Raw genomic sequence first — 22,188 nt, forward strand, 5'->3', positions numbered from 1 at the left:
TAGTTTGATAGTTTCAGGTATCCACCACCAGCTACCCCAATTCTTTAGAACCTAAAAAGGGTTTGTTGACTCATTTTTGAGTTTAATACCTGTGATGGTATTTTCACATATGTGACTAAGCCATATATCACCTCTATTTGTGCAGTTAAACTGAGTTTTAGATTCAATTGCATGACTTCATATGTGTCCACACTGCATTTTATCTTATTAGATTCAGCTTATTGTCTCAGCCTATTTTTTAAATGCAATTTTATTGAGATATATTCACATACTATAAAATCCATCTAAAGTATACAGTCAGTGGCTCACAATATCTTCATATAGTTGTGCATTCATTGCCACAGTCAATTTTAGAACATTTTTGTTACTACAAAATAAAGAAAAAAATAAAAATAAAAAAGAACACCCAAAACATCCCATACCCCTTATGCCCCCCTATTATTTATATATTTTATTACTTATCTGCCCATATGCTAGATAAAGGGAGTGTCAGTCACGAGGTTTTCACAATCACATGGAGACCTCAGATTTTAATACAGTGGTATTTGGTGGGTCATAGCAGCTTAGATCGCTCTTGCTCACAGGTGGGGGCTATTTTTTTAAATTAGGTTTTATTGAAATATATTCACATACCATACAATCATCCATGGTATACAATCAACTGTTCACAGTACGATCATATAGTTATGCATTCATCACCACAATCTATTTCTGAAAATTTTCCATACATCAGAAAGAATCAGGATAAGAATAAAAAATAAAAGTAAAAAAAGAACACCCAAACCATCCCCCCATCCCTGTCATTTAGTTTTTATCCCCATTTTTCTACTCATCCATCCATACACTAGATAAAGGGAGTGTGATCCACAAGGTTATCACAATCACACTGTCACCCCTTGTAATCTACATTATTATATAATCATCTTCAGGAGTCTAGACTGTTGGGTTGGAGTTTGGTAGTTTCAGGTATTTACTTCTAGCTATTCCAATACATTAAAACCTAAGAGGTGTTATCTATATAGTGCATAAGAATGTCCGCCAGAGTGACCTCTCAACTCCATTTGAAATCTCTCAGCCATTGAAACTATTTCGTCCCAATTTTGCATCCCCCTTTTGGTCAAGAAGATATTCTTGGTCCCCCCAGCCTATTTTTTGACACTACCATCTTTTTTTTTTTTTTTACAATCCAACCCCTGCCTTTGTGTGTATTATCTTTATTTCATACAAGTCATTGATAAAATTTTTGACTTAATAACTTTGTTCATGGTCTCATTCATCCATGAACTACCCCATTGAATATGTTCATCTAACCAGTTTCCAATCCACCCATATTTCTCTGATTTTGTCCACAAAGATATTGTGAGAACTCTCATAGAAAGTCTTATGACACTTCACAGTGTCTGTATCACTCGCATTTCTCTCTGTTGCAACTCTTGAAGTCATTAACAGAGAAGGAACAAGATTAGTTTGCCAGGATTTGTTCTTACTGAGTTCATGTTTGGTCTTGATTATCATTGGTTTCTTGTTCTAAGCACTCACAGCCATTTCTTTAATAACAGAATCAGGATCCATATTGATAAAATCAATCTGGATTAAAAAATGAAAATGTACACTGATTTTTTTCCCCTCAGCGATGCCAGATAAAATTGCTTAACTCTTCTTTCCTGTTCTTTTGTGTGTTTGAAACAGGTACCGCCGCAGCTATGACTCCGACTTCACTGCTCCTTTGGTCTTCTATCACGTGTGGCCTGCTCTCATGGAGAACGACTGCGTCATTATGAAAGGCGAAGCTGTCACCAAGAGAGGGGCTTTTGTACGGTGGCCTTGCATAGTGAAAATTCATCCCAAGTGTTTGATTCACAAGTTCGAAAACATTTATAAACCCAGAGATTCTATAAAAGAATTTCATAAAAAATTGGTTGATACTCCCTCATACAAAGGGGAAGAAGCATGTGATACAGGAGCCTGGTTGGGGAAAGAACAGTTTCTTTTCTTGGGTTCTTCCGTGATTCTTCATAATTTCCTGGCAGTAATTTCTTTGCCTCCTGTTTCTTCATTTATAAAATGGAAATAGCAATATTTATCCTTCTCCATTTTAGAAAGCTTGTAATATTATAAGGGCAAAGCCCTTTGAACTCACCTTTAAATTCTAAGCATTTAAAAATAATCAACTTTCAGGAAAGTTTGCCAAATTTTTACTAATAGTTTTCCATTTTGGGGAACTCTGAGTGTGCCCTGGTTTTCTCTCCTTTGTATGTGTGGGAAGGGAGGAATAGAGCAAAAGAGGGCAGAGGAGGTAGAGAGAGAGAGGAGCCAATCAGTTTTAGAAGGTGGCTTCCTAGTACATTGATTGTAGAATGTTTTGAACATTTGCTTTGATTCAGTAATTGGGCAGCTGTCAAAATGGAGTTTTAGGTATGTAAATGTGTGTTGGGCTGGGGATTGGGTGTTGGAACTGGTGGTTGGTTGCTTGGCTATTCTGTCTAGTTCATATTATGTAATTTTTGCCCCAACCCTTCCTAGTAAGAGTTGAGTAACTTTTGAAGTGAAGCCCCTTAGATGAGGCAAAGCTGCCATCTGGGTAGTTTCTGTTGCTGTTTTCTTTGAACTGGAGAATAGGGGAAGTGCTTTCTGCATGTACTATGCAGAAAGGGAATAATTTATTTTAAAAGAACTTAGATTTTCATATGTTAAAAATCCCATTGCAGTGAATTCTATTTCAATTAAGTGGTTGATCTGACAACCACACATGGTCTACAATGAATGATCTCATAAAGCATGCTTCTTGCTTCCACAATAATCACTCTTTACTAAGAAAACTTATTGTAGACTCTCCTGCAGTAGACTGCAGTTGAAGGGAGGAAGAGGGAATAGCTACTATTCTTATGCTCTAACATCAAATAGCAATTGTCTTTGAACTTCTCTCTCATCAAACATACCACCCATTTGCCCAAGCTTAAACTCCTAAAACAAAATGACAAGACCCTAAAGGTGTGAATGAAGGGAAATTTATACGAAGGATTTTACTAGTAAAATCTCATTATGATGAATATATGTAGTTATATTCTCATTTATTAATTCAGTCAGAGAGTAGATGGGAAGCATCATTCAATGATATTGATTTATTCAATAGCTATTTATGACCAAGGCGCTATATTTAGGTGTTGAGGATTCGGCAATGAACAAAACAGACTCAAGTCTCTGCCCTCCTGGAGGTTATATTCTCCAACTTTAGCTAACCCAGAATGTAATTTCTAATAGCTTAATCTTCAAAACAAAATTCTACCAGCGCTAAGAATTTGTTGTATTCCAAAGTTCAGTGTAATGGGATTTTCTCTGAGAAATAGCCTAAAGTTATTGTCAAATCTTGTGCAGCTGTAGGAAATCAAGGAGGGCCCTCATGCTAGTGACCAGTAATGGGCAAGTGCAATCATATCAATAAAATCTCTCATGATATCGGATATACACCTTGTTTTAAGTCATGTAAGCTTTCACTAGCTATTGACCATTTCTCTCATTCTCTTTTATTTAGTGGAATTCGGTGCGACCTGTAAGTCGATGTCGAAGCAGAAGTTTAAGTCCTGTTTGCCCTCGTAGTCGTGTTGGTGTAAGCATGGTACATACTTTTCTAATCAGTTATTATACAAAATCATCCTATGGCAGACACTTCCTTTGTTTCAACAATTGCCTGTAAAAGAGGTGATTATAAGTCTATAGGTAGAAAGTGAATTTGTTGCAATAATGCTAACCCCAGATTGAGTTTTATAGTACTGTGGGCTAAGGAATTTATCATTTTAGAAAGAAAGAGGTAGAGATTGTTTTTCTTCTTAATTAGTTCAAAGAATGATAGACCTTACTTATTTCATTGTTTTCTGTTTATCTTTAAATGATAGTAGGCTCTTAGGGAGCAGATTCTAAATAGAGAAGGGGACACTTTGGTCAACGGAACCAGGTACAGGTCCCTTGTTCCTCTAGGACTTGGTGTATGAGTTTGGGAGAAATTGCTCAAATGATCTAGATTTTAGCACTTTTTATAAAGGGTATCAATTTTTTCCAAACTTCAAAGTTGGAAGAATAAGATTAGTGTCGTTGCTAATTAGCCCCAATACTTATGTCAAAGAAAAAAAGGCACAACAACAACAGGAAAAACATCTGTGAAGACTATGGAGATAACATCTCTAAAAGCATTATTATGACTCATCATTGTTCATTTTTTCAACAAATGTTTAGTCAAGGCCTTTTGAATTCAGGGCTGAACCAAGACATATGGACACCAGAGAAGCTAACAATTTGCTGTTTCTTCAAATCAATATTCTTTAAATATTTGTTCATCCTCATTTTAGAAAAGATGGAGAGTGGTGAGGAAGGAGAACCACAACTGGCACTGCTCCACTTCTCCAAAACTGGCTCTAGCTATGCACGCCTACCCTTAAACTTGCAAACCACCCTCAGCAAAACAAAAATGAAACAATCAAAACAACAACAACAACAGCAACAACAAAAAAACCTCTGCAGTTAATCAGACCCACCCCTTTTACTGAGTTTAGTGAGCATCTAAACTAAACTGCAACACTGGAGCATTTAGTTAGCTTCTAAACTAAACTCCACTAGATGAAGCATTTTTACTCCAGCATGCCCCTTACCAAGCATTCTATCCTGCTCTGATGGATGCTAGATTTTGGAAGGATACAAAAACGACTAAATCATGACCCATTCCCTGAATGGGTTTCAGTATAGGAAGATCAATGTGATTTAACCAAGGTAGCTTTATGTGATATATGATACAGTCCATAAAAAGAAGCCCAAAGAGTTAGGGCTATTGGAGATAACAATGACTTCTGGATTTGGTGAGGGAGGAAGAGCTGCACGAGAGAGGTGATATTTGAGCTGTTCTTTTCAATGGGGTGGGAAATTGGGGAGGAATATTCCAGGTGAAGGAAATGGCCTGAGAAATATTGGGAAAGTGGAAAATGAAAAGGAATGTTTGGGAAAGGCAGGTATCTGGCACAGTCCCTTTTCTGTTGTAGATCTTAAAAATATTAATTTTTATAGTGGTAACATATATGTATAATATGAAATTTCCCATTTTAACCACTTATATGTGTACAGTTCAGTATATTAATTACACTCTCAATATTGTGCCACCAATATCACCATCCATTATCAAAACAACTTCATCATCCCAAACAGAAACTCTTTACAAACTCTTGGAGATTTAAATATAATTTAGTTATCTTTATTAAAGAATAAGTATTTATAGTAGGTAAAAAAAAAAAAAAGATAAAGATAGTGCATTTAGTTGGAATGACAAATAAAAAGGAAACCTTGGGAATTTTATACCAGGAGAATCACGATTCTTCCCATTTTAAGAAGAAATAGAATATCAGAAGAATGTGCAATATTAGATACCTATTGTTCTTACATCCATGGAAGATTTTAACTCTTGACTTGTTGGAAGGCTTATCCATGGCAATGTTACTCTGTTATAAGTTTTTATACATGTTTGAGTAGGAACATGTATTCACCTCCTCTCTCTTTCCCCTTTGTTCTCCAGGGAGAACAAAATAATTTCGAGTAGAATAAAGTATATTCTCAAAGCTGAAACTAATGTCAACTTTGTCTCTTTCCCCCATGCTCTCCTTGTAACAAGACAAGGTATACAACCAACATCAAATACAAATATTTTTGGTTAATCTATTTGAGATTGTGGTCCATCCAGAATAGCTTCCATCTTTGTATGCACCTTGTATCTAAAGTGTTTAAAAGTCCAGAGGAAGAATGATGCTGGTAGTCAGCTATTTCTGAGCCATAACAGACTTGTAGTTACAGGGTGGTGCTTTCTGCTTAGTGAAAAAAAAGGTGAGAATTGAAAAATGATTCTTCTCTGGCATCACAGTGACCTTTTATAGTAGGACAGGTTTCAAACACATGAGATAATGCATAAAAAGAATATGCAAGAGAATATTTTATACTTTTAATTATTATTATTATAATAATCATCCTAATTCTTATTTTCTGGAAAGCATTGAGTGCTTAGGCTACTGAATCCAAATTTGAATTAATAATTTAATTTAAACCAAATCTGGTACCCGTTTACTTCAGGGAGTATAAAAGGAATCACAATGGCCGACCTTACTGGGGAAAAAACAACAGTTCTAAAGTACCTCACAGAAACTATCTACTTGGGATGAGGGAAAAAGTCATGTCAGAAGGCTTCATCCTTTCAGCCCCATCTGCTGTGTAATTCACGTTACGCTTTTATGTTTTCCAGATGTCTCGAAGTCGCAGCCCTTCTCCGATAAGATGTGGACTGCCAAGTAAGTGGGATGGGTTAGATGGAGCACGTTTTCTGCTTTTTAAATATCCTCCTTAGTACATGACATTGTGCAGCAAAATGGAGGGAGAATCTTTTCCCTCCTTCGAGACTTGTCTTTCTGGGTCCTCTCCCTGATGGTACCTGAGCAGGCAGTAATCTGCCAAGTCCCACAGATTACTCAGGAGGAGCCTTCAATGGAGAGGTTTTATTACTGCCAACCTAGATTAATCCCCCTTCTTTCTTCTAGGCCCTTCCAAAATCAATTCCAAAAGAAGTGACTGTAATAATCAACTGTTTGTTTTTCTCCATAGGGTTTTAAAACAACCAGACATGTTCCTTTGCCACAGAACATCTGCAACAGCCAACTTTCCTAGTGCCTCCATCTGCCTGCTCTGTCTGTGCCTCAGACCTCACTTAAGATAATGTGAAAAGGCAATTCTGTGTTTTTCTCTCCACCCAGAGACTTAAATGTTTTGGCTTAGCACATTTGTAACTTCAGCCATAGTGCATTGTATTTTATTTTATAGATACAAATTCCATTAATTTGATAAAAACTATTGCATAGGTGTTTAGGATCATATTTGTTTGAAGCTAAGTCCATTACACAGGTTCAGGATTTCCATCCTGAAATACTAGGCTGTTATAAAGCAAACCTTACAAACAAAAGTGGAAAATCTTTACCATGCTGGATCCAAAAGATAAGAGTAGTCGTTTTAGTTCACAGATTGATCATAAACGTTATAGCTGTGGTGTATTAGCTTTAACTTGAAAACTATATTGGGTGCTTTAATTTTCTTTTAAGTTGAAACTTAACTGTCAGATCAGGCTGGGGAACTTCTATCAGTAGCAGTGATTTAAGGCTAGAAGTAGAAAGATTACAATTTAAGAGACTACAGCTGGCTTGCTTCTCTGTTCCTATTTTCAGAGTCCCTAGTTTGATTTAATTGAGTACTTAATGTATCTTGAAGCTACATAGTTGAGAAGATTTTCTTGCTTCATAAATGCAGAGTGCGATTTGTGCAAGAGCTGGCTTTGAGATAAACGTCAATTTCCATGAGTTTATCTTCTGGGAATGTTTCATATTGTTTCAGTGAACATGTTAAATATAAAACTTACCTGGGATATGCCCTTCACCTATTCTACCTTGTTTGCAAATTTAGACTTCCTAGAACTCTGACTAAAAATACCGAAACTCAAGGCCTAAAATGAGGTGCACCATTTACTGATTTTAAAGGGAAGGTATATCCCTTGATTTATTCACTGTGAAGAACTGTTGAACATTAAAGTTCAAGATAATAATGAAATGCTGCTTACTTGAGACAATTAATGCTCTTTCTGCCCCATTTCACTCTAAAGCCAGCCTTAAACACAAGCCTCACGAGTGATTGTTTTATCCATTTGCTTTTTAGAGAGAAACTTGAATTGGCCACAGCTTAGTTTGCTGAAGCTCAGTGGCAAAACCAACACCTGATGCTTTTCAGGTGAAAAAAAAAACAGTTACCTAAAACATCTTGCCCCTTCCTCAGTCCCAGCCCCTTGGTTTAATGATCACCAACTCATTCTGAAGCGTGAGGTTAATCTTTCCCCGTTGTGAGTTTTTCTAGTCGTCACTCTGAGAGAAGGCAGTGTGCTGGAAGGAGCCCAGGAGCCCAGGTGGCACTTAGCCCTGGCTCGGTAATCAGGTTCTTTCGTTGGCTCTTGAGCAAGTTACTTCACCTCTCTGAGTCTCAGTTTCCTCACTGTAGAGTTGAGGAAATTGGACGAGTTTAGCAGTTCTCTCAACCCTACCAGACTCAGTGTCCCCCCTTTTATTATAACAAATATTTTATTCTGGATATTCTAAAATAAAATTCAAAGTTAAAAGGACTTATATGCACATGTAATTTTAAACAATGAATGTAATGCCTTGACTGTAATATAAAGCAGAAGAAAAGGAATGCAATTTTTAATAAAACAATGTATTTCAATTAAAAAGCTTGGGCATAAGCATCATAGAAGATAAAATTAAGTAGTTAGATGCTTGCACCTATATGTAGACTCACCAGCATCAATGTGTGATGTACTGGCAAAATAAAATCACAAACAGTGTAGTCGTTGGATATGATTTTCTGAAATGGTGGACAACTCTTGGTGAAGTTTCAAACAAAAAACTTAATCTTGCTTTGATTTACAAAGTAATTGTATTCCTAGAAAATTCAGTGTACGTTAATCCCATGCAACAATTACTTTGTGTTATATGCTAAATGGTGTTAGGTTCTAAGCTTAGATAATTATCAGCAGTGCTTTTTTTTTAGATTTATACCAATGCCCAGTAGCTCACGTGATAGTCCCATGGGGTAAGGGAAATTTTGTCATTGTGCAAGTCTTCCCTGTGTCTTGAAGGATATCTAGCAACCATGTACTTTGCCCTCTAAATGCCAGAATTACTAGAAGACATACCCCCAGATTTCCAAAATCCTCCAGAATTCTTAACAGTATGTAGTATGATTCCCACTGAGACACACTGAAAAAGATCTTTTAAGGTCTTTTTTGTTCTAAAATTCTAAGAATTCATGATTCAAATAGGTCTTTTCTAAAATCTTTGTCTACATGTCAGAAATTTATCTCAGGAGCTGAATGCATGCCCTGATTTGGAAAGAGGTAGCTCAATTTACTTGCTATGTATCCTCTCTGGTTACTTGCTGTATCTCAAGTTTCTGATTTGAACTTTAACACTCAGAGAGAGCTGAATAGTCTAGAGTAAGTTTTAGAAAGAATCCACAAAACCAAAGGAGGCTGATCTATACTGATTTCATCTGGGCATGTACCTTAAGTCTTCACCCTTTATACCTTTGCACCTTCACTTCTATTTTCTCTCCCTAGTTTTCATCCTTTTTCAGTTTTCCTAGTTAATCTCCCTGATGCAAATCCATCTGTACTACTTAAATAAAAATGCCTAATATTAAATGTAATGTTTGAATCAATTAAAAGACAAATACATGTTATTTAAAACTTAGAACACACTGAAAATAGTCCATAGAAAGATACAGTTATACCATGATTCATATAATGCATTAATTTCATGAAATTTAAAATAATTATTTTCCAAATATTTGACTATTTGGATTATTAAAAATGACAATCACTTTTAAAAATAAATAATATTTAAATTTCAAATAGGTCTGAGTTATGATTATACTTACATCTTAAGACTCTTCAATAAAAATGCCTAGACTATTATTTCACAAAATTGGTGAAAATCCCCACCCCAAGCATACTGAATCAGAATCTCCAAGGACATCTGTATTTTTAACACCAGCAGGCAAGTTTGGAAAACATTGATCTTGACCTGACTAGTGATCCATAAGCAGAACACAGAATTGCAGAAATAATTTATTGCTTCTATTATCCTATCCCTAACTTTGTGAATGTCAAGTGATATTTAATTTAAAAGCCTCTGGGAATATTAAACCATTTTCTATAATCTAGAAATAGCTAAATTACTGAGAATTTAGAATATGTATCTTTATCTGTGCACATACATATAAATGCATGGCTAGTTATACAATTAAATTGTCAATAAAAGAAAATAACAATTTTATTTCTCTTCCCTTGAGGTTGAAATTCTCTTGTGTTTCAGATTTGGATGGCTTGTTTGTTGAGCTATTAGAATATGCATTTCTTACTGAATTCATAAGTCATTCTCTTTCACCCTGTAGGTTTCATGCTCACTATGTTTAATTGAGAGTTGTGCTCAGGAATAATGAATTCCCCTGGCCATAGTTTGCATAGTCATGGTCATCTGCCAAAAGGAGCTAGTCACCTGGAAGATACTGACTTGGGAACATCTTTATGACTAAATGAGTCTCTAGACAAAAAATGTAAAATAGAGTGAATCTGACATCCAAATATTAGAACTTACAGGTGGCCTACCTCAACTGGAGTTTTCCCAAACATCGAATAAGAGGAGAGAAATTTGGCTTTTCTCTTTGCCTGGCAAAGTATCAAATATCCCAAAGAGAAGATTGGAAATTAACCTGTTTCAGTTTCCATTCAGGAAAAATCAAATCTCCACCTCTTTTTTTTTTTAAAAGAGAAAGCCAAATATAGTCTCATGACTACAATGTTCAAAGTTGATTCCATATGAAAAGCTCTGGTAAAGAAACATTGATAGGAGCCAAATGTAACCCCAATTTGGGGGTTCCAGGGTTTGGAATACATGGGCTAACAGTTCTAATAGAAATACTTTGGAGGAAATGATAGTTTTTTTTTTCTTAATGTTTTCCTTGCCTGAATTTAGCTTTTCTCCATTGGATAGCCAAAAGTAGTAATGTAAGATGAACTGACTTTGACAACTGGAAAGCAAAGTTGTAATATGATTTCTTGGGATGATCTTTCCCTCTTTAACCAACTTAAGAATTGGAAGAAACTCTAGGGCTGTATATCAATTGTAATCTTTGGTGCTATTGGGGTCTCTTTAGTTTACTTAGGCTGAGAGCTCTCCTGGGAAATATATGAATTTAGCCACAAGATGGCAATATTGCTTAAGAAATTAGAGGAAACTAGCAGTCGAAACAAGATTCAAATTGGGAGATAAATAGCAATTCTTCAGATAAAGTCTATATCTTAAGTACTAGTCTTACTGCGGTCCATAAATTTAGTCTGAATAACTTAAATTGCTGGAGGATGGCCAGGCATAAAAAATACAAAGAGTGTAATAGAAAATGTGAAGGGTTAAATAACTATATCATCCTACCTAACAAAGGATTTATGCATTTGATTACTTTAAGGCTCAAGAAGCAATTTCTGTGCTAGAAAAAAGCTCTTTTTCTTGGTTAACTTTTAAATCCTTTTATGCACCATAACACGATCATCTTGTCAACTTAAAGTTCTTATTGAGACACAGAGGATTTATTAATAAATGTTGTTTTGGACATGGTTCTTAAACATAGAAAAGGAGAAACTGATGGTTTCTTTCATGAGCCTCTAAGATTTCCAAGATTTTTTGGATGATTAGCATTTCATATGGTCAAACTCCTCATGTCCTGGGCATGGAGCTCAGTTTCAGAAAACTTCAGGGTCATTTGGAGGAAGTACTTTGGTTTTCACCTGGAAAGTGGAAAGATAACGTTAAGCAACTCTAAGAAATTGCCAGGGATTTATCATAGTGATGTTCCTAGAGTGTTTGAAAAAGCCATAATTCTGTATGAAAGAAAGAAAGATTTATAGCATTAATAATAACTATTTTCTTTTTAAAAATAATCTCTGCAGAAGCAAAAAAAAAGTTTCATGTCAAAAATATAGATTTCCATTTTGGCTCCCCTAGGACTACTTTGGCATATATGTTTTATTTTGTAATGAGATAGTATTTCAGAAAAGAGTGATCTTAAATTTTTATCTTTACAGTCAGAGAATTGATCAGTTAAATATACCTTAAGTTGATGCCCACACAAGTAAATTTAAGTTAAAATACTAATCAGAGCAAAATTTTACAAGGGTCTTTCGAGTCCACCTTTCCTCTTCTAGGCTCCATTTCCAGCTCTTTGGGCCTTGAACACTCTGGGTCAGACTACTGGGGAAGGGAAGCTCAATCTCTGACTTCTCTAGCATCCTCAGAGATGTAAGGGTTTCAAGATATTGTCACTGATGGCTGAAGGAAAGGGAATTCTTTCTTGGTGTGGGTTTATTATCAATAAGAAGGATGCTGTTAATTGATATTGTAAGGCATTAGCAAACCGAGAGCTATAATGTTTAGTACTGAAAGTGTCTATCTTATTTGTACTTAATTTAAAAAAAGAGATGCTGTGCAGTGTTAGGAATGCATAAATCATCCTGGTTAAGGTATTTGTCTCCTAATCAGAAAAGTTTAGTAGAACCTTTCCTCAGAGCCAATCTAGGAAAGTGAAAGGAGTTTTCAATGCTGTTTCAAATGTTAAAGATGTAAGGAAAGAAGGTGAGTCTTAAGGAGGTTGAGGTGGAACTATTTTCAGAGAGATTTCTTTGTTGGTTTGCTACTGGGAGATGTGTCTCTATCAGAAAGGTAAGGAGTGTTGAGAATGGGGTGTCCAAGTTCAACTGTGCATGTTTTTGTCTTCACAACTCTGGGGAGCACCCCTCAATGGGATCACTGCTACTCAAAGTGCTAGTCTACAAGAGGAGTTTGGGTCAGAGTGTAAATCAATGCACTGCTTTTCCTTCATTGAGAAAGTCTCACTATGGAAAAAAAAAAGGTCAGCCATGCTAAACAACCAGCTTAGGAACACAGTTGATTTGCATGCCAATACAAGGTGGATTTATACTGGCAGTAGCACTGAGTAGCACTAATACAGGTCATGATGAGAATGGTGTTCCCTGGAATTAAAACAGTATGCAGTGGACCTGAGTGGAAGGAGGAGGCTTCCGTATTGGTTTACCAGCATCTTCAAAGTTCTTGGAAAGCTTTATTTGAGTAGAGATTATCAGAACCATTTTTGCTGTTTTCCTGGTGTTCACCTCCTGGAATATTAACCATATTGGCCAAACATGATTTCTGTCTTTCCTCTGGGATTCCTTTGGAAGACCAGGATTGGGACTAGGCTGGATGAGTGAGGTAATTGCATTCAGTGAGAAATTTTAAGGGGGCACCAAAAAAACTCAAGTAAAATATCATAATGCAATATTTTTAAAAATCAAAGTTAATGTAAAAAAATCCATGATGAACAAAATATTAACATTTTAAGTAAAGTCAGGATATACTGATAATACATTCTCGAGTTCTGGAAACACACTCTGAATTGTTTGCAAAATTGCTTAATTTGGCTAGTGTTCCTGGGCTTTGATCAGAGAGTCCTGTTGTGATCTGTATCCTTTCAGTTAAATCAGGCTGGAAACAAAACAAAACTCAAGGTAACAAGTTTCTTGGGCCAAATGAGAATTGTATTTATTAGCAACTTTTTCTGTGGCCATAAAGATGAAAGACACTAGATATAAGAAATAATGAAAGGAGGGGCAAGATGGCAGCATAGAGAGGAATGGAATTTAGTTAGTCCCCTAGAGCAACTAATAGCCAGGAACAACTAGTAAATAATCTGGAACAACTGCTGGCGGACAACCATGACTGTCCACACATTGTACACCAAACTGGGTTGGGTGGAATGGCTGAGATCGCAGCATAAAATCTGTAAGTAAAAACTGTGGAACTGTGCTAGGAGTTCCCTTCCCCAATGGCAGGCTGAGCTATGAGACCTTGCTGTAGGAGAAAGCAGCATTCCTGGAGTGAGCGAATATAGCGTAACCTAGCTGCAACTGGGGTTTTAATTAACAAATGTGGCCTGCTGAATATAAGCTACAAACATAGACAGACCCCTAATAAGCAGACAGAGGCTTTTAGAGATGACTGACCTTAAGAGCCAGTAAACTCTTGTGCTCTGGGAAAGGGAGCCCAGAAGACCAAGTGCTCTCTCTGACTGACTGGTGAAACTGGGGAGATGTGGACTGGCTCTGAAAAGGGGCTTTCTTTCCCACTTTTTCTCTCTCAACCTGAGTGGCTCACTGGAGAGAGCCTTAGCCATTTTCCATTCACAGTGCTCTGACCCAGACAGGTGTGGAGATAAGAGTCAGAGAGACAAAGGAGCAATTCAAATGCAGAGGATAACGCCTTAGGGGGTGTATCTTCCCTAAGAGGAAGGAGGTGGGGCCCAGCTCTAGTGCCAGCCTTCCCTTCAGAACTCAGACCCCAGAGCCTGGGGGAAAACAGCCAAAACAGAAACTAAAGGAGCCACACCTCCTTACACCAGTTGGGAGTGACAGGCTGACAGGCGCCACCTGCCAGTAAGGTTAGGAAAAGCACAGTGGCTAGAGACTTCACAGAAAAGTCATTCTTCTAAGACACACCCTCAGGGATACTTGAAACTGGATATAACCCCACTCTGAGACCTGAACCCATTCTGGTCTGGGAAAATCTGACTGGGGTGAGTAAGGAACCCACATGCCTAGACAACAGAAAACTGCAATCTACGCTAGGATAAATGAAGATATGGTTCAGTCAAAGGAACAAACTTACACCTCAATTAAGATATGGTTGAGATATTGTTTCACCTTAATGAAACAATCAATTAAAGATTTTCAAAGATATATGCTAAATCAATTCAAAAACAAATCAAGTTAAGGGAAGATATGGCAAAAGAGATTGTGATGGTTAGGTTCATGTGTCAACTTGGCCAGGTGATAGTACCCAGCTGTCTGGTCAAGCAAGCACTGGCCTAACAATTGCTGCAAGGACGTTTGTGGCTGGTTAATAAACCAACAGGCTGGTTTATTAAATTATTAGTCAATTGGCTGGAGTTGTGACTGATGACTCACCGAAGCACATGTCTTCCACAATGAGAGAATGCAGTTGGCTGGATTTAATCCAATTAATCAGTTGAAGACTTATAAGCGAAACAGATAGAGGACCTTCACTTCTTCTTCAGCTGTCCAGCGAAGCATTTCCTGAGGAGTTTGTTGAACATGTTCGTCAAAGATTCCAGTTCATTTTCTGAGAAGTTCGTCAAAGTTGCCGGTTAGTTTCCTAAGGAGTTCATCGAACATCTTCATTGGAGTTGACAGTTTGCTGACTGCCTTACATAATTTGGACTTGTGCGTACCCAAAGTTGTGTGAGTCACTTTTATATTCATAGATATCTCTCTTTGATTGTTTCCCTAGAGAACCCTAACTAATACAACTTGGTACCAGGAGTGGTTCTTGAGAAACAGAATCTTAAAATGGGTTTTTACAATTTGTTTTGTACTCTGATTAGATTCAAAGGCACTAATGACTCTATTTCCAATAATAAGAGGGCATTGACAGTCCATGACATGAGATGGCAAAGAAGATATGCAAAATAGCGCTGTTTGATTCTCCTAATCATACTCTTGTACAAAGCAAGGCTCTGGGTGACAGTGTTTTCAACACCTTCACAGAGTTTTGCAGAATTAAGAGGCATAATGATGTTGGCTGGCTGCTCTTAGATACATTGAATAAAGTTGTAAGAGAAAGGGATGAGCTAAAGGCTTCAAATTCAAAACTTAAATGCCCTATGACGATGTAAAGGTTGCTATGTATGCCCTGAAAGAAAATCTTATTTCCTGTGCCCACAGTCTTGAGGTTTCTGAAAACCAGACACAGACTCTCATTGCATGAGTAGCAGATTTACAACATAAACTAAAATCTCAACCTCTCAGGGTGTCTGCTGTTAAAGTAAAGGCATTGATTGGAAAAGAATGGGATCCTGAAACTTGGGATGGGGACATATGGATTGATAATAATGGCAGTGAGGACATTGGAACCCTGGATTCTGCTGAGTCATTGTTAGATTTACCTGTAGAGGGCTGTCCTGAGGAAACAGCTTCCCCATCCTCAGGCTGCCCTAAGGAGCCTACCATCCAACCTCCACCTGAAGAGATTAACCCTTCAGTGCCTGCTAATCCTGTAATCACCTCCCCTGAGGAAGCAGCCCTCACTCCTCTGTCTGGAGAGATTAACACTGTTTTAAGAGCTAAAAATGCAACAGAATCTCCTGAGGTAAATGGCTTGAGGGATAATTCTAACTCTTTTCATGACCCACCCCCACCACCAGTCTTTGCTTCAAGACCTATAACTAGGCTAAAGTCCCAACAGGCCCCAAAGGGTGAGGTACAAAGTGTGACCCATGAAGAAGTACACTATACTCCAAAAGAACCGCATGAGTTTTCCAATTTATATAGACAGAAACCAGAGGAATATGTGTGGGAATGGATATTAAGGGTGTGGGATAACAGTGGAAGGAATATAAGGTTGGATAGGCTGAATTTACTGATATGGGCCTACTAAGCAGAGATTCTGCATTCAGTGTTGTAGCTTGAGGGGTTAGAAAGGATGTTAACAGTTTGTTTGGGTGGTTGGCTGAAACATGGATCAGAAGGTGGCTGGCATTACTGGAGGTTGAAATGCCAGAACTGCCCTGGTACAATGTGGAGGAGGGCATTCAAAGGCTTAGAGAGATTGGAATGCTTGAGTGGATTTATCATGGAAGACCTGCTCTCACACCCCTGGAATGTCCAAAGGACACACCTTTTACCAGGACTGTGGGAATAAATTTATGAGACTAGCTCCATCATCCCTGAAGAGCTCTGTAGTCACCCTTCTCTGTAGGTCAGATATTACTGTAGGAACTGCTGTCACTGAGCTGGAATCCTTAAACAATGGGGATAATCAAGTCCCAAGTTGGCAGAAGCCAAGTGGCTGCAGTTAATTGCCACAGACAAGGTGGGCATGGCTACCATAACAGAAAACAGGCTCAAAGCAGCAATCAAAATAACATGACTTGCAGAGACTTATGGTGTTGGCTAGTGGATCATGGAGTACCAAGTAGTAAAATAGATGGGCAATTGACTAAATTCTTGTTTGAACTATATAGGCAGAAGAATTCTAGGTCACATGAACAGAAGTCTCCCTTGAATTACAAAAACAGAGAGTCACGGCCCCTTAATAAATTCCCAGACTTGAGACAGTTTACAGTTCCAGAGCCCCTTGAATGAAGGGAAGGCCAGGTACCCTTGGGGAAGGACCCTGTTACACTGCCCAAAATTTATAGTGTTAATCTTCCTCCCAGCCTTCCCCAGGGGGACCTATGGCCTTTTACCAGGGTAACTGTGCATTGGGGAAAAGGAAATGATCAGTTATTTTGTGGTTTATTAGACACTAGTTCAGAAGTGACATTAATTCCAGGAGACCCAAAACATCACTCTAGTCCCCCAGTTGGAGTTGGGGCTTATGGAGGTCAGGTGATTGATGGAGTTTTAGCTCAGATCCATCTCAAAGTGGGTCCAGTGTGTCCCCAGACCCATTCTGTGGTTATTTTCTCAGTGCCAGAATGCATAATTGGAATAGACATACTCAGCAACTGGCAGAATCCTCACATTCGTTCCCTGAATCATGGATTGAGGGCTATTATGGTGGGAAAGGCCAAGTGGAAGCCACTAGAACTGCCCCTTCCTAGCAAAATAGTAAACCAGAAGCAATACCGGATTCCTGGAGGAATTGCAGATATTAATGCCACTCTTAAGGACTTAAAGGATACAGGAGTGGTGATTCCCACCACATCCCCGTTCAACTCTCCTATTTGGCCTGTGCAGAAAACAGATGGGTTTTGGAGGATGACAGTGGATTATCATAAACTTAGCCAGGTGGTGGCTCCAATTTCATCTGCTGTTCCAGATGTGGTATCATTGCTTGAGCAAATCAACACATCCCCTGGTACCTGGTATGCAGCTATTGATCTGGAAAATGCTTTTTTCTCAATTGCTATTAGTAGGGACCACCAGAAACAGTTTGCATTCAGCTGGCAAGGCCAGCAGTTTGCATTCACTGTGCTACCTCAGGGTTATATCAACTCTCCAGCCCTATGTCATAATGTCTGCAGGGATATTGATCTTTTCTCCCTCCTACAAGACACCACACTGGTCCATTATATTGATGATATCATGTTGATTGGACCTAGTGAGCAAGAAGTAGCAACTACTCTACATTTGTGTAAGGTATTTGCATGGCAGAGAATGGGAGATAAATCCAACAAAAATACAAGGGACTTCCACCTCAGTAAAATTTCTAGGTGTCCAGTGGTGTGGGGCCTGTTGAGATATTCCTTCTAAGGTGAAGGATAAGCTGTTGCATCTGGCCCCTCCTATGACCAAAAAAGAGGCACAACACTTAGTTGGCCTCTTTGGATTTTGGAGACAACATATTCCTCATTTAGGTGTGCTACGGCCCATTTACTGAGTGACCAGAAATGCTTCTAGTTTTGAGTGGGGACCAGAACAAGATGAGGCTCTGCAACAGGTCCAGGCTGCTGTGCAAGCTGCTGTGCCACTTGGACCATATGATCCAGCTGACCCAATGGTGCTGGAAGTGTCAGTGGCAAATAGAGAGGCTGTTTGGAGCCTTTGGCAGGTTCCTATAGGAGAATCACAATACAGGCCCTTAAGATTTTGGAGTAAAGCTTTCCCATCCTCTGCAGATGACTATCTCCATTTGAGAAACAGCTGTTGGCCTGCTACTGGGCCTTAGGAGAGACAGAATGCTTAACCATGGGCCACCAAGTTACCATGAGACCTGAGTTACCTATCATGAGCTGGGTGTTGTCTGACCCACCAAGCCATAAAGTTGGGCGTGCACAGCAGCACTCCATCATAAAATGGAAATGGTATATAAAAGATAGAGCTCAAGTCTGTCCTGAAGGTACAAGTAAGTTATATAAGGAAGTGGCCCAAATGTCCATGGCCCCATTCCTTCCACCTTATCTTCTCTTTCCCAGCCCACAGCTATAGCATCTTGGGGAGTTCCTTATAATCAGTTGACTGAGGAAGAGAAAACTCGGGCCTGGTTTACAGATGGTTCTGCATGATATGCAGGCACCACCTGAAAGCGGACAGCTGCAGCACTGCAGCCCCTTTCTGGGATGTCCCTGAAGGACAGTGGTGAGGGGAAATCCTCCCAGTGGGCAGAACTTCGAGCAGTGCACCTGGTTGTTCATTTTGCTTGGAAGAAGAACTGGCCAGAGGTGTGTTTGTATACTGATTCATGGGCTGTTGCTAATGGTTCAGCTGGATGGTCAGGGACTTGGAAGGAACATGATTGGAAGATTGGTGACAAGGCTAGGGAAGGGATATGTGGATAGACCTTTCTGAGTGGGCAAAAGACATGAAGATATTTGGGTCCCATGTGAATGCTTACCAGAGGGTGACTTCAGCAGAAAATTTTAATAACCAAGTGGATAAAATGACCTATTTGGTGGATACCAATCAGCCTCTTTCCCCAGCCACTCCTGTCATTGCCCAATGGGCTCATGAACAAAGTGGTAATGGTGGTAGGGATGGAGGTTATGCATGGGCTCAGCAACATGGCCTTCCACTCACCAAGCTGACCTGGCCATAGCCACTGCTGAGTGCCAGCAGCAAAGACCCACACTCAGTCCCCAATATGGCACTATTCCCCAAGGTGATCAGCCTGCTACCTGGTGGCAGGTTGATTACATTGGACCACTTCCATCATGTAAAGGGCAGCAATTTGTTTTTACTGGAATAGACCCATACTACAGATACGGGTTTGCCTTCCCTACATGACATGCTTTTGCCAAAACTACCATCTGTGGACTTACAGAATGGCTTATCCACCATCATGGTATTCCACAAAGCACTGCTTCTGACCAAGAAACCCACTTCACAGCAAATGAAGTGAGGGAATGGGCACATGCTCATGGAATTCTGTGGTCTTACCATGTTCCCCATCATCCAGAGGCAGCTGGGTTGACAGAATGGTGGAATGGTCTGTTGAAGACTCAATTACAGTGCCAACTAGGTGGCAATACCTTGCAGGGCTTGAGCAGTGTTCTCCAGGAGGCTGTGTATGCCCTGAATCAGCATCCACTCTATGGTGCTGTTTCTCCCATAGCCAGGATTCATGGGTCCAGGAATTAAGGGGTGGAAACAGGAGTGGCACCACTCACTATCACTCCTAGTGATCCACTAGGTAAATTTTTGCTTCCTGTCTCTGCAAGCTTAAGCTCTGCTGGTGTACAAGTCTTTGTTCCAAAAGGAGGAGTGCTTCCACCAGGAAACACAACAATAATCCCATTGAACTGGAAGTTAAGACTGCCACCTGGCCACTTTGGTCTTCTTATGCCTCTGAATCAACAGGCAAGGAAGGGGATTACTGTACTCACTGGGGTGATTGATCCTGACTATCAAGGGGAAGTAGCACTGCAACTACACAATGGAAGTAAAGAAGAGTTTTTCTGGAATACAGGAGATCCCCTAGGGCATCTCTCAGTACTACCATGCCCTGTGATTAAAGTCAATGGAAAACTGCAACAATCCAATCCAGGCAGGACTACCAATGGCCAAGAAACATCAGGAATGAAGGTTTGGGTCACCCTACCAGGCAAGGAACCATGGCCAGCTGAAGTGCTTGCTGAGGGTAAAGGGAACATGGAATGGGTAGTGGAAGAAGGTAGTGATAAATATGAGCTATGGCCATGTGACCAGTTACAGAAACAAGGACTATGATGGCATGAATATTTCCCCCTTGTTTTGTTATGAATATGTTTATATTTGTCTGTAAAGCAAATATCTTTGCTTTCTTTTCTGTCTTTTCCCCTTATCATATGGCATAAGCTGTACTGTTCATTTTGCTGTATTTAAGCTAAAGGAAATCAGTTTTAAGAGCTAATGTCACCCAAGGACTTGCACCCTATTCTGGAGAGATTTAGTGCATTTACAGTTGTATGCTGCACAGCGGAGTGTTGTTAGGCAAAATATATGTCTGTTATTGTTATCTACTTAGAGTATGGTTTTAGGTGATGTGTATAACTACCAAGTTGACAAGGGGTGGACTGTGATGGTTAGGTTTATGTGTCAACTTGGCCAGATGATAGTACCCAGCTGTCTGGTCAAGCAAGCACTGGCTTAACAATTGCTGTGAGGATGTTTGTGGCTGGTTAATAAACCAACAGGCTGGTTTATTAAATTATTAGTCAATTGGCTGGGGCTGTGACTGATGACTCACTGAAGGGCATGTCTTCCACAATGAGAGAATGCATTTGGCTGGATTTATTCCAATTAATCAGTTGATGACTTATAAGTGAGACAGATAGAGGACCCTCACTTCTTCTTCAGCTGTCCAGCGAAGCATTTCCTGAGGAGTTCATTGAACATGTTCGTTGAAGATCCCAGTTCATTTCCTGAGGAGTTCATTGAAGTTGCTGGTTAGTTTCCTAAGGAGTTCATCGAACATCTTCATTGGAGTTGACAGCTTGCTGACTGCCCTACAGAATTTGGACTTGTGCGTACCCACAGTTGTGTGAGTCACTTTTATATTCATAGGTACCTCTCATTGATTCTGTTTCCCTAGAGAACCCGAATACAGAGATGAAGGATATAAAGAAAACACTGGGCGAACATAAGGTAGAAATTGAAAGTTTGAAAAAGCAACTGGCAGAATCTATGGAACTGAAAGGCATAACTCAAGAGATGAAAAACACAATGGAAACATACAACAGCAAATCTCAAGAGACAGAAGAAAACACTCAGGAATTGGAGAACAAGGCACCTGAAATCCTACACACAAAAGAACAGATAGAGAAAAATATGGAAAAATATGAGCAGTGTTTCAGGGAATTGAATGACAACAGGAAGCATGTGAATGTATGTGTCATGGATGTCCCAGAAAGAGAACAGAAGGGAAAAGGGGCAGAAGCAACAACAGAGGAAATAATCAATGAAAATTTCCCATCTCTTATGAAAGACAAAAAATTACAGATCCAAGAAGCGCAGTGAACCCCAAACAGAATAGATCTGAATATACCTATGCCAAGACACTTTATAATCAGATTATCAAACTTCAAAGACAAAGAAAGAATCCTGAAAGCAGCAAGAGAAAATTGATCCATCACATACAAAGGATGCTTGATAAAACTATGTGCGGATCTCAGTAGAAACCATGGAGGCAAGAAGGAAGTGGTGTGATATATTTAAGATAATGAAAGAGAAAAATCACCAACCAAGAATCTATATCCAGCAAAACTGTCCTTCAGATATGAGGGAGAATTTAAAATATTCTCTGACCAACAGACAATGAGAGAGTTTGTGAACAAGATACCTATGCTATAGGAAATAGTAAAGGGAGCACTACAGACAGAAAGGAAAAGACAGAACTGAGAGGTTTGGAACACAATTTTGGGTGATGTTAGCACAGCAATGTAAGTACACTGAACAAAGGTGACTGTGAGTATGGTTGAAAGAGGAAGGTTAGGAGCATGTGGGACACCAGAAGGAAAGTAGAAAGATAAAGACTGGGACTGCATAACTCAGTGAAACCTAGAGTGCTCAACAATTGTGAT

General features: G+C 39.1%; 1 protein-coding gene across 3 annotated transcripts in view; it reads left to right on the forward strand.

Moving 5' to 3' along the window:
* The window catches only part of SPATA18 (spermatogenesis associated 18), a 67,941-nt gene extending 59,535 nt beyond the window's left edge, over positions 1 to 8,406 (forward strand). For 2 of the 3 annotated variants that reach the window (XM_037829789.1, XM_037829790.1), the window contains 4 exons: positions 1,690 to 1,813; positions 3,533 to 3,616; positions 6,272 to 6,317; positions 6,628 to 8,406. In XM_037829789.1, coding sequence (XP_037685717.1) covers positions 1,690 to 1,813; positions 3,533 to 3,616; positions 6,272 to 6,317; positions 6,628 to 6,635 — 262 coding nt within the window. In that variant the 3' untranslated portion in view covers positions 6,636 to 8,406. Of the gene's footprint in view, positions 1 to 1,689; positions 1,864 to 3,532; positions 3,617 to 6,271; positions 6,318 to 6,627 lie in introns of all 3 variants that reach the window. The other variant, XR_005215858.1, reaches the window with a different exon arrangement.
* The last annotated feature ends 13,782 nt before the right edge of the window (positions 8,407 to 22,188 follow it).

Source organism: Choloepus didactylus, chromosome 3, assembly GCF_015220235.1.
Source record: "Choloepus didactylus isolate mChoDid1 chromosome 3, mChoDid1.pri, whole genome shotgun sequence".
NCBI classification, from domain to species: Eukaryota; Metazoa; Chordata; class Mammalia; order Pilosa; family Megalonychidae; genus Choloepus; species Choloepus didactylus.